The sequence below is a fragment of the Nelusetta ayraudi genome, unplaced genomic scaffold (assembly GCF_046127955.1).
Source record: "Nelusetta ayraudi isolate G7.1 ecotype Tasmania unplaced genomic scaffold, CSIRO-AGI_Nayr_v1 ptg000070l, whole genome shotgun sequence".
Lineage (NCBI taxonomy): Eukaryota > Metazoa > Chordata > Actinopteri > Tetraodontiformes > Monacanthidae > Nelusetta > Nelusetta ayraudi.
In genome coordinates, this window is record NW_027466120.1 from 2,133,017 (window position 1) to 2,145,000 (window position 11,984).

At 51.0% G+C, this 11,984-nt stretch overlaps 1 protein-coding gene across 6 annotated transcripts in view; it reads right to left on the reverse strand.

Moving 5' to 3' along the window:
• casz1 (castor zinc finger 1) overlaps nucleotides 1-11,984 on the reverse strand; it is a 175,142-nt gene that overhangs the window by 46,388 nt on the left and 116,770 nt on the right. For 2 of the 6 annotated variants that reach the window (XM_076041832.1, XM_076041830.1), the window contains exon 1: nucleotides 3,544-3,674. The exons of 3 other annotated variants lie outside the window; for them this stretch is intronic. In XM_076041832.1, the coding sequence (XP_075897947.1) occupies nucleotides 3,544-3,625 (82 nt within the window). In that variant the 5' untranslated portion in view covers nucleotides 3,626-3,674. Of the gene's footprint in view, nucleotides 1-3,543; nucleotides 3,675-11,984 lie in introns of those variants that run through there. One more of the 6 variants, XM_076041836.1, reaches the window with a different exon arrangement.

Genomic DNA, 11,984 nt, shown 5'->3' on the forward strand with positions numbered 1-11,984 from the left:
ACCAACGCGGGACCGGCGCCAAGGAAGACTCTCCTGAAAGGCTGATCGGCACCAGATCAGTGAGGGCTCCTGCCGCACCGTAACACCACCCCCTCCCTCCCTCCCTCCCCCCGCCTGAGCTCCTACATCTGCTCCGAGTCGAGCGACTTGAAAGTATCGCCCGCTACGGCACGTCTGATATTTATTGTTTTATTGTCGGAACATGATTAAAAAAGAGAGAGAGAGAAAAAAGAGGGGGGATCCACAGGAAAAAAAAGCCGTCAGACCACATGCAAAGACTGATCTGAGGGCTTTCGGGGACTTCAACAGGTGCCTTGAAAGCAGGAATTCGATGTAATTTCCCGTTCAGGGGAGATTAAATCAGCACAAAATCAAAGACTTTGCTTCGGTCTCGCCAGGATCTCGGCTGGCGTGTCGCAACAGGGACGTCCAGGTTTTTCCCCCAGTGTCGTTCCCGCTCGCTCTCGGAGCATTAGGCTCACTCCAAATAGCCTCAAGGAGATTAGGCTGGCTCATATTCAAATGCACATTTCCCCTAAAACCCCACTACACGAGGGGGCCAGGAGGAGATCAGGAGGCAGGAGCCCGGTGAGACGCTCGTCACGGAGGATTCCGTCACGTATAAATCAGCGGCCGGGGAGACACAAGTGGGGTGGGGGGTGGGGGGTGGGGGAGTTGCGGCTGAGGTGAAAGACAAACAAGTGTGGGCTCTGCTATATGAGTTTAGTTAGTTAGAGAGTTAGCGAGTGAGTTATGGCTGGCAGAGAGCTGAGGGACGCTGTATTTATGAGGGGACTGAGTGAGTGTTAAATCCCAGGTAAGAAATAAAGTTGTCCCTGAGCGAGCGGGGAAACATTTCACTCAGTCTAAGAGGTGCCTTAAAAAAACATGAGAGGCATCGCTCTTGCAGGAGGGAAGCGCTGCGCCGCGCACCACCAAAATTGCTTTATTCCTCAAAAACGCCATAGATCACCTCCACCGCGGATGGAGTCTCACGTTTGGAGGACTCTCAGGGCGCTGGGTGGTGGTGGTACCGGTGGTACCAGTGGTGGTGGTGGTGGTGGTGGTTGGTGGGGGCGGTGAGCCAAGCACAGAGGAAGAGTCAGATGTTGCATGATGATTTTTCTGAAGGGTTGGTGGGCTGTTGGGGGGCAGTTGGGAGGTTGTTTGGGGGGGGGTTTGACTGCAAAAACACACGGCAAACTTGTTGCAATGCAAAGGTTCATCTGTGGACACGCCCTCCCCTTTCAGGTTTTCTTTTTTTTTCCAACACAGATTTATTTGTAACTAATTTAGCCATCAATCCAATTAAAAAAAAGCCTTGTGTTAAAAACGTGTTTTTGGAATTCAGTGGGCCAGCCAAATGAATAACTATCAAAAAGAAAACCTCCAGAAAAAAATATATTTAGCCCTCTGTTCACAGCCTCCTGCTAAACTGTTTAGTTCCTGCTAAAACTGTTGCTTTGCTGAACCTTTGATGTGTTTGTTGGGAGACGCCAGGCTGGGAGAATTGTCACAAATCTGGGACTGGAATCAGTGCCCTTTGTGACATCATAAAGGGTGGATTTCCCAGGGTTGAGCGTCTCGAGTCGCAGAAAGCAGTAAAGATGAAAACAATGGACTTGCGTTATCGTCTGATTTTGTCATTTCTGAGTTGACTCACTCATTATTAGGAGGAAACACTGCTGCAGTCAATGTTGCCCTGTGTGGGATCTTTAAATCCATTTAAATGTGTTTTGCCAAAGGACTCACAGTGGGAGAAAAGAAAAGAGAAAGTCACTCTGCTGCGTGTTGTGCACATCCACCACTGGCTCTCACACACCTTCCCTCCGCAGCCTGCGGTGCTAATACCAATTATTACTTAAAAAGGGTATATTTCTGCATTAACTTAAAAGGCTGTGTCTTTTTCCCCCTCCCTCTCTCTCCCCCTTCCCAGCCCGCGCGGCCTCACTTACCCTAAGTATCTTCATAAATCACCAGTTACTGTTAACATGTACTCCACAATTCAGTCATCAATCTGCTACCAGGTCAGAGTGAAAACAGAGGGGGAAATGTCTGCTTAGTAAAATGTCTCTCTCATGAATCCTGCTACCACCACCCACTCCTCGCACACACGCGCACGCACGCACACAGCGTGCACAACGCGCCGTGGCGTGTAGACACACACTGCGGTTAGATAACAAACACACGCGGCCGGCGCGCAGCAGCAGCAGCAGCAGCAGCAGCAGCAGCAGCAGCAGCCAGAGGAGTCCTGTGGGACAGCGGCGGAGGCCAAATTCAATTCTGACTTCACCTTTCACTCTTACGGCTGCTTTCATTTATTACAAAAACAAATAAAGAGCGAGTGCGAAGTGGCGGCCGCGCCAAACTTCTGCCTCGTCTCCTCTCCTCTCCTTCCCCGGGCCCGAAGCGGAGGCAGCAGCAGCAGCAGCAGCAGCAGCAGGCCCGGCCCGCACGCAGCCAGAGAATCAGTGTTTATTTCCGCGGACGCGGTATTTATTTAACCGAAAAGGAGAAGATCTAATTGCACACGTGGAGGTTTATTCCTCCCAGCGCCGCGGCTCGGCGGCCCGCGCTCGACGCGCGCCGTTGACATCAGCGGAAAAGCGGAAAATCCCCTCCGACGACAAACGTCTCCGTCACGACGTCGCGAGGAACGGGGGAGCCGCTGCTCCTCCAGCGAAATCACCTCGAGACTGTGGTGAGGGTGGAAGGATTCGCAGCTCGTAGCCCGTGGTGGAATAACACCGCACTGTTTTTTCACCCTTTACAAGTCAAACAGAAGTGTGTTTGTTTAGCTTTTAATCACTTTAATGAGCAGGAGCGACTTTAAAGAAAAGGGCTGAAAAAAAAAATAACGGGCAAGACATTTAGTTTGACTGTGTGAAATTAGGTATTCGATTGTTCTTTTGACTGTAACAGGAGTAGCAGCATTATTTGAAAGACAAACAAGAGGTAAAGTCAAATTATAGAGTAAAAGTAAAAATTGCTTTAAAAAAAAAAAAAGGCTAGACTTAAAAAAGTTCAGAAGTTTTTTAAAAATGATCAATAAAGATTCATTTATAAATAAAGATTAGGTTATGTATAATTGTTCTTTTATTTTAAACTTTATGTATCAGAAGTTTTGCGCTCAACATTTCAACTGAGACCAACACAGAAAAAATAAACAAGCTGCAAAAATTTCCTCCAACCCAGAGCGCAAACAAACAGTCCACCTGCTTCTGACTCTCACAAACTCTCTGCTGCCCCCCATCCAGCCCCCTCCACACACACACACACACACACACACACACACACACACACACACACACACACACACACACACACACACAGAGCGACACACCCACCCCAGCGCCACACATGCCTGCCTGACTCATCCCAACTGCAACTAGTAGCAGCACTTCACTCACTGTGGGCTGCGTGCGCACGAGTGTGAGAGTGCGTGCGTGAGAGAGAGTGAGTGAGAGAGAGAGAGAGAGAGAGAGAGAGAGAGAGAGCGTGTGTGTGTGTGGGTGTGTGTGTGTGTGTGTGAGAGAGCCTTACCTGGCAGCAGCAGCCCGCCCTCTGCGCTCTGCCTCACCTCTCCCTCCTGCCCTGGAAGAATTCTCTCCGCAAAACACGGCATTTTCTCCTCCGCCGCTCGCTGCCAAACCTCTGCTCTCTCCCTCTCTCTCTCTCCGTCTCCCCCCCTCTGCTGCTCTCTCCCACCCGGTCCTCCCCCTCCTCCTCCTCCTCCTCCTCCTCCTCCTCTCCTGGCTGTCTATCTCTCCGCCCGCTGCTGCCCCCTCCTCCCTCCCTCTCTCCAGTCCCTCCACCCTGCTACTCCTCCTTCCTCCTCTGAGCACAGATGTCAGGGCTGTGAGAGTTTACCCACTTTACCAGTAGGGGTCCTTCATCGCCCTTCTCCACCCTGCGCCCACATGGGGGAATGAGAGACACACACACACACACACACACACACACGACCCCAGGAAGGGAGAGCCACTTAACCGGCATCCTCCTGTCACTGCTACAATGGGAGGACTGTGCCGAGGCGCACGGCTGTGCCAGACGTGCACGTTTGCGTGTATGTGTGTATGTGTGTGTGTGTGTGTGTGTGTGTGTGTGTGTGTGTGTTTGTGTGTGTGTGGGAAAGAGAGAGAGAGCGAGTGGTGTTGAGACAGGTGTGAAGAGTGTGTCGGGCTCAGGGTTCGGGCCCTCGGCCCCCTTTATTCAGCTACACACACACACACACACACACACACACACACACACACACACACATTTACACTTACAGTGAGTCCCTCAGAGAGCCAGCAGCCACAGTGAGTGAGAGAGATAGCGAGTGAGAAAGATTGTGGGCGTGCACGAGTGCACACAACACACACACATGCACGCACACACCGAACGGCTGCTGCTGCTGCTGCTGCTGCTGCTGCCGCTGCTAGTGACAGTGATAACTTGTGCTCCGTGCCCTATGCGCACGTCAGCGTGCATGCACACACACGCATGTTCATTCACACACTCGCGCTCTCTCTCTATCTCACACACACACACACACACACACACACACACACACACTGGGTTGTTTCACCTATTTCCTGTTTGTAATTTTTCGAAGCTGATGCTAAAAATTAAAAAAAAATAAATGAGTCATCTCCCTTCATTGACACGGCCCCGCTAGATTTGAAGGCTGGGAGCGAGAGCACCGTCGCACCGTGGGGAATTTCTAGTTTCTCTCCTACTTCTCACATCGTGATATCAGAGTGGGAGAATATTAGCTGACCCGCTGCAGAGTGACACAGCGGTGTTTACCCCGGCACCAGGACAACATTTCTCTGTAAAATGATAATAATAAAAGAAACAGGTCTGCTAAAGAGCAATCACACCTCATAATCAAGCTGTGTTTTTTTTTTATCATATTATGGCCTGAATTACACGTGTAAACCGCAAGACTGAACGTCTGGGAGCAATAAACCGCCGCGTTCGAACCTTTTCCCAAAGATTTGCACGACGTGGAACTTGATCCCACGTTTTTATCAAATATTGCCCAACTTTTATGAGGGCGCAGGTTGCAGTAAAAGCAGTAATCCCGATCAGGATCCACCGCTATTAAAATATCAAAAGAGGAATTATCAGGCCAAGCTTTGTATAAGGACTTGTTTTTCCATTTATTGCTGCCCTGGAACAGGATAAAGGTAACGCAGGCCAAGATGTGATATCCCGGACCTCTATCATTTGTACAGAGGGCGGATCGGCTTTATTTGAGTTAAACAAAGGCTGCTAATGACACAAAAATGGTAGCGCTTGACAGATGAGGCTCCAACGCCCTGCCGAGCTGCCTTCAAAACGTTGACAAAGAGCAATAAAGAAAATAGGATGTAAAAAGAGCAGGACACGGATGTTGAATAAAGCCAACGGAAAGTGTAAATATGAAAAGTGCACGATAAGGCGGAAGGTGGGGGCACGGAGGCCTCACCAGCCCTGGGCAGGTGAGGGGCGGGGGTTGTAGTGTGTGTGTGTGTGTGTGAGTGAGTGAAGGAGGGAGGGGGTCGCGTGTGTTTACAAGAAAACAAGAGCGACGCTCTCCGTCACGACTCCCCTGCCGCGCCAACCAGAGCGCAGCCCCGTGCCTTAGATGTCGGAGGACGAGTAAAACATACCTTAAATAGACTACAAGTGAAGTCACTTAGCACCCACTCACACCCCACACACACACACACACACACACACACACACACACACACACACACACACACCACCACCACCACTGAGCCCGCTCCGTAGTTTGGTGCTTTTTGCTTTTTTTCGGTTGACAAAAAAGAAAAAAAAAAAAGAGAAGAAAAGGAAAAAAAGGGGAAACAAAACGAGCGCTCCCCTTAAACGGCTCCTTTCGACAACTGATGTGTAAATAAAGCCCCGTCTCGTAGCGGCTTCCCCTCGTCTTCCCCTCGCTCTCCTGCCGCTGCACTCGCTCAACCCCTCTCTCTCTGCACACACACACACACACACACACACACACACACACACACACACACACACGGAGGAGCAGCAGACGCGCGACGTAAAGGTCTCGCTGTGACCCCCCCCCCCCCACCCCTCCCTCCGCACGTGTGCGCGTGCGCACGCAATCTCATGCATGCGTGCGCACACACACACACACACACACACACACACACACACACCCGACAACCCCCCCACCCCCCTCCCCTCTATAAAAACACAAATATGCCATAACTCAGGCCGCGCTGCCACACAGCCTCCGCCGTGCGTGGCCCCGGTGCCGGCGAGGAGAGACGGGTGGTGGTGGTTGGGTGGAGGGTGGGGCGAGCGGGCGGGGGTGGTGGAGGGGAGGGGTCCTCTCAGGAAGGTCACCAACAAATGGTTTTCCGATTCACTGCCCCTGAAATAATTTTGTGTATTAAAACCTGAATCTGCACTTTCTGGCCTGAAAGCTTTTCTAATTATTGCGGCGTCCTTGGGACAGACACAGATCCTTCACACGCCGCCGCCGGGGGGGAAACAAGCAGCGGCGCGGCCACCGCACAACCGCAAACAGTCCCCCCCCGCTTTCCCGCCTCCCGCCACCTCCATCTCTCCATCTCTCCATCTCTCCACCTCCTCTGCCTCTCCTCTGCTCCGCTCTCCCCACTTTACAGCCGCCACCCCCCACCCCCAATCTGTTTTCAAAGCGTGTCTGTCCTTTATTAAATTGTTTTCTTTTCCACATTATCAGTTGCCATGGAGACCTCATCTCTCAGATTATTTGAATTTCATTATATCTATTGATTTGGGAGCATTTCATCTTTTTTATTGTTTTTCTGTCAATTTTCGAAACGAATAACCATCTAATTTGCGTCAGCGCTGATTACGTTCGTCCCTCAATAGAGGTCGGCAGCTGCGCCGGGGAAACAAATCAATGGAAAAACATCATAAAACTCGAAAGTACAATCAACCAGGATATGGGTGACATTCCGTGGTTGCTGAAACGAAGTCATCAAAAAATATATACTTTCCCCCCCCCCCTGCACCTCTGCATCTGTGTGTGTGTGTGTGTGTGTGTGTGTGTGTGTGTGCGGGGAGAGTTTGGGGCGGGGTGGTGGGGGTGGGGGGGCACATTGAGGAGGACACATATGTGTCTGGGCAGATATATTACTATATTTCACCAGATAATAAACTATGGTAAATTTCCATACTGATAACAGCCCCTCCCTGCCTAACCGATAGCAAACAATAACAACAACAACAACAACAACAACAACAGCAAAAAATGCTTACTGTATGTAAATAATTTATGCAATTTTAGCATTTATATATAAATGTTTTAATAAGCTACTCGGAGCAAAGTGGCCATTAACAAAACACACAGCTGTCCAATGGGCTAAGCCCAACAGATCAATTGCACTTTTTTTTTTATGACATGATAAAATGCTTTTAAAGCAATTTGCACAAATATGGAAAAAATGACTTCATGTGCTTCATTTATTCATAAGGACGTATTGGTGGTGCTAGTTGGCGGGGGGGGGGGGGGGGGAGAGAGGGAGTGGGGGAGGGAGGGGAGGGGCTGGGGGTCTTACAAAAGCCAGACAGGAGAGATGGTCCCGGTCCTAACTGGAACAGACTTGCTGCCCTCTCCACAAGGACATAAAGTTTCATTACTGATGCACGCAGTCAAAGGCAATTTAGCAAACACAGTGTGCAAAAGAAAACATCAGCATATTGCAAGTGTTCTTGTATTAGGCAGACCTTGCATGTTGTTTTCCAATTTTGATTCATTTTTGCGGGGGCAGGGCAGGGTGCGAGAGGGGGTGATGGATTTTTTCCCCCTCCCCCCCCCACTTGTACTTCTCTCTCCTCCCTCCTCCGTCGCTCCCTCCCTCCCTCCTTCCCCCACTTTCACCGTGGTGTCACCCTGACCCAAAGTCAAGGGGAGGTGGCCTCGGCCGCTGACAGGGCCGCGTGCTTCCCGAATCCGGGGAAGGGAGTGGGAGCGCCGGGCTGGCGGGCGGCTGACGGGGCCTTGCAGGCAGGACTGATGTGTATACACACCTTCAGCCGCCGTGATATACGGCCGCGCGGCCAACACAGGCCCACAAATATCTCGGACGCATCCGATCATTTTGCATCCGAGCTGCGGCCGCATTATGCATAGTGGGGAGGGGGTGTGGGGGGCGCAGGCGGGGCCATTTGGAGGCTAATCTGGTTTCAAAGCGTCCCCGCTTCATGTGCCGACAATGTGACCGTGCTGCTGTGCAAAACACTGCTGCTGCTGCTGCTGCTGCTGCTGCTGAAGGCCCCGTGTTCGCAACACATGTCAACAACATTTGACAAAGCCTAAATCCACCCCCCCACCCGCCTAACCGCCCCCACCCACGCAAACAAACACACTTCTCAACCGACAGTACTTCTTCCGAGCTCGGGACTTCCAGAAATGAGGGCGCTAACAAATTAGCTTTTTCTCTGTTTGCTTGCGTGTGGGTGTGTCAGACGGAGGGAGATCTTATTTTCCCAGCAGCTCCTGGATGGAGGAGAGACGAGGAAGGATGTTCCGGAGTCACGACTCTCCTCTCCTCTCCTCTCCTCTCCTCTCCTCTCCTGTCTCGGCCCGCGCAACAAAACATGACCCTCCCCTCCCCCGTCAGCCGCGACAGAAACACCGGCGACTGGATAAACACTATTTTATGCGGTGACTAGATGAATCGTCAGACAGTAATTACAGCCTTCCTCCTCCTGCCCCAACACGGCTCGGCGGTGCAGCCTCTTCCTTTGACACCGGGGGCTTGCAGCCGCGCCGCGCTATAAAACTGCAGGTGTGTGACGTGTTTGTCGATGCTTCTCCCGACTGGATAAATATAAATATTAGAGCCCGCGGCCGCCGACAGCGCCGACGTATTAATAATCGGCGTCTGGGAGCGAACTCCCGATGTGATCTGGTGCCCGCTGGCTTTGCCGTCAAAGTTCACCGATTCTTTTTTTTTTCTCTCTCTTTTTTTTTGGGGGGGGGGCTGGTGGGGGCGCTTGGAGGGGGGGATTATCTGCCACCCTTGCACATTGCGCAACAAAAACAACACGGTTGTGTCCCAAACTAAACATTCCCACGCCGGGGCCGGCCCAGGCCGAGGGCTCCACCCACCGCCGGAAGTCCAGAGCTGCTGGCCGTGCTGACACGCTGCGTTTTTTGGAGCCTTTTTCTGTGCGTTTGGACTTAGCCAAGTTGCTATATGGAGCCGCGAGTGGCTTTGATGAGGGGGAGCGAAACCCTCCCACGCGCACGCACGCACACACGCAACACGCCCACACGCCGATCCATCCGGTCAGCCTCCGCTGCACCGTCAGTGTCCGAGCCCGCTAAAAAGCACAATTACGAGAGGACCTCGGCTGAATAATTTAAAGAGCATCATTATTGACCTCTATCCGAAATTCCTCTGAAAGGTGCATTAAGATATAGGAGAGCGCAGGAGGTGGAAGTGGATCTCCCCAGGCCGCCCCTAATGCACTCTGCCGCTGTGCTCTAACTTCCTGTGGACCCCTAATGTGTCTGCCGCCGCTCGCTGGCTTGATGAAGACGATGGTTAATGAGGCCCCTGTTCCTCAAACCAAGGATCTCTCAAGACCATCAGGGTGCATTACCATCAAGCCGGCCAGCCCCCTCCCCACCAAACCGCCAAACATATACGTGCCGCCGCCGCTGCCCCAAAACAACACACACACACACACACGCAGGGACCATCAGTCCCTAACCCCTCCTCCTCCTCCTCCTCCTCCTCCACCTTTTAGCGCCACCATGGGTTCTGGCAGGCAGGCAGGGCTGCGCTGGGGGAGGGGTGGGAGCAGGGTTTTTTTTTTCCCTCCCTCCGATGGTTGGGGGTGTTTGAGGGTTAACTGTCCCTCAGGGGGCTATCAGTGAACCGGGCAGCCGTCACTGCTGGTGTCCCCGCTTCTCAATTGACAACCAGAGTCTGACAGATTAGCAGCCAGTCAGGGCGACTCGCCGGGCCCGGACACAATTAAAATAATCACTTTTCTCAAATTTGGGAGCTCATGTGCGTGACTGTGAGGATGACTTGATGTGAAAACGCCGTCGTTAAAGTGTGTGTGTGCGTGAGTGTGTGTGTGTGTGTGTGTGTGTGTGTATGGGGGAGGGAGGGAGGGAGCCGGGGGAGCGGGCTTGGGGGAGGATCCGCCGAGATGAGGCCTTTTTAATTAAAAGAAAATATTTGTGTTTGCATACTATCGCCATTGCAACCTGGGATGATTGTGAGAATTCTGGTTGTTTAACGGCTCCTTTAAAAAAAAAAAGAAAAGAAAATTGAGGTACTTCTGCTCCTTGCTGCACACGTGCACGCTTATTATTTATTAATTTCAATTCGGCTATACATTTATCAAGGAAATTTTTTACAAGTTGCGCCCTTTGGTTTAGGATTGTTATTACCAGCATGTCTCTCCTCCGGCTTCAGTTTCCGATAAAACGCCTCAGCGATTAAAGTCCTCTCTGATTATGGCTTATTTATCTGTGCGCTGGGTTTCAAGCGGGGGAAGGATAGAGGGCACCGAAATAATTAGGCGACTTCTGCGACATCCTGAATGCCAAGGACAGGTGGATTAAAGTATTAAAACAATCGCATTTCAGTCTTGAAATAGTCCTGTGCTGCACAACTCAGCAGCAGCAGCAGCAGCAGGAGGAGCAGCAGTAGCAGCAGTAGTGTGCGCGTCCATTCAAGTACAGCTGCCAGCTTCATAACGCCACAGGAGAGGGATTGAAAAGGGAAAAAAACAAAAAAAACAAAAAAAAAACAAGCCAATCCCATTAGCTGCGTACATGCATCTCAGCAGACCTGCTGGAAACGTGAGCAAATCTCAGAGATAATTATCCCCCGAAGCTCTCGGATGATAATACATAATCGAACGGCAAGGAAGATTTTCTCTGAAATCTCACAGCCACCGAGCACTAATTTGGGAGGAGAGGAGAGGAGCGGAGAGGAGAGGAGAGGAGAGGAGCGGAGCGCCTTCCCAGCCAAACGGAAGAGAGCGCTGCCACCAGACGCCTCCGCAGCCCAGCAGCGCTGATTTAACTGCTGTCCTCCCATTACGGGCCCCCGAGAACGGAGCCCCTCCACGTCAGGGGAGGCAAATCATTTTAAGACAAAGGTTGGGACACGAGTTCACGTTGGATTCTGTTTGCAGTGCAAAATTAATAGGGGGGAGCGGCGGCAGCGGCGGCGCTGGCTCAGACATTTCCAACATTAGATGGGGAGGGATCTTCAATTTAATTATAGGTGTTTAACAGAACGCCGTTCTTTTGATCGCACTCGATAAGAATAAAAGAAAATATTCGTCGAGAAATAGTAAATTACAGCTTTAATTTTAGTGCCGATAGTTTAAGAGCCGCCCTCAATTTTTCTTTTTTTTTTAACTGATGTTGTTAAAAAAAAAAGAAAGGAGAAAAAAAAAGGTTAAGGGCACTTGTTACTTTCTTTTAAAACCTCCATTAGTGAGCTTGTTACTATCATGGGGGTTTTATCTTGTTGGACACTGAACTGCCTTTTTAAAGAGATAGCAAATCTGTTTTATCAGCATCTACAAGCTTACTCTCACAGCTCTGGCATTCTTACAGACTCCTGCGAGGGCACGGCCGGAGGAGCAGCGGGAAAATGCATCTTCATTTGTAAACCAAAAAAAAAAAAAAGAAGAAGATTTTTATTTCATTTTTTCTTTTCAATTTGCAATTATAAGACAATGTCTCGGCCTCTCCTGCCAGCCTAATCTGGCGGCGTTACGCCAGCAGTGAAAAGAGCCTCTTTTCTTACTCCTGACAATGATTAAGGTGAGCTGTTCAATGAAATCTAAGCCTCTTAGCCCACCTCCTGCCATCTGTGGCTCCAATATTAGAGCTCGGGGGAAGTTCTCTCCTTCACCCCCCCACCGCCCCACCCCCCCACACACCTCCACCCCCTCCACCCTGGAAAGGAAGGAGAAGAAATAAGTGCCGTTGACGCAGCAGCAGC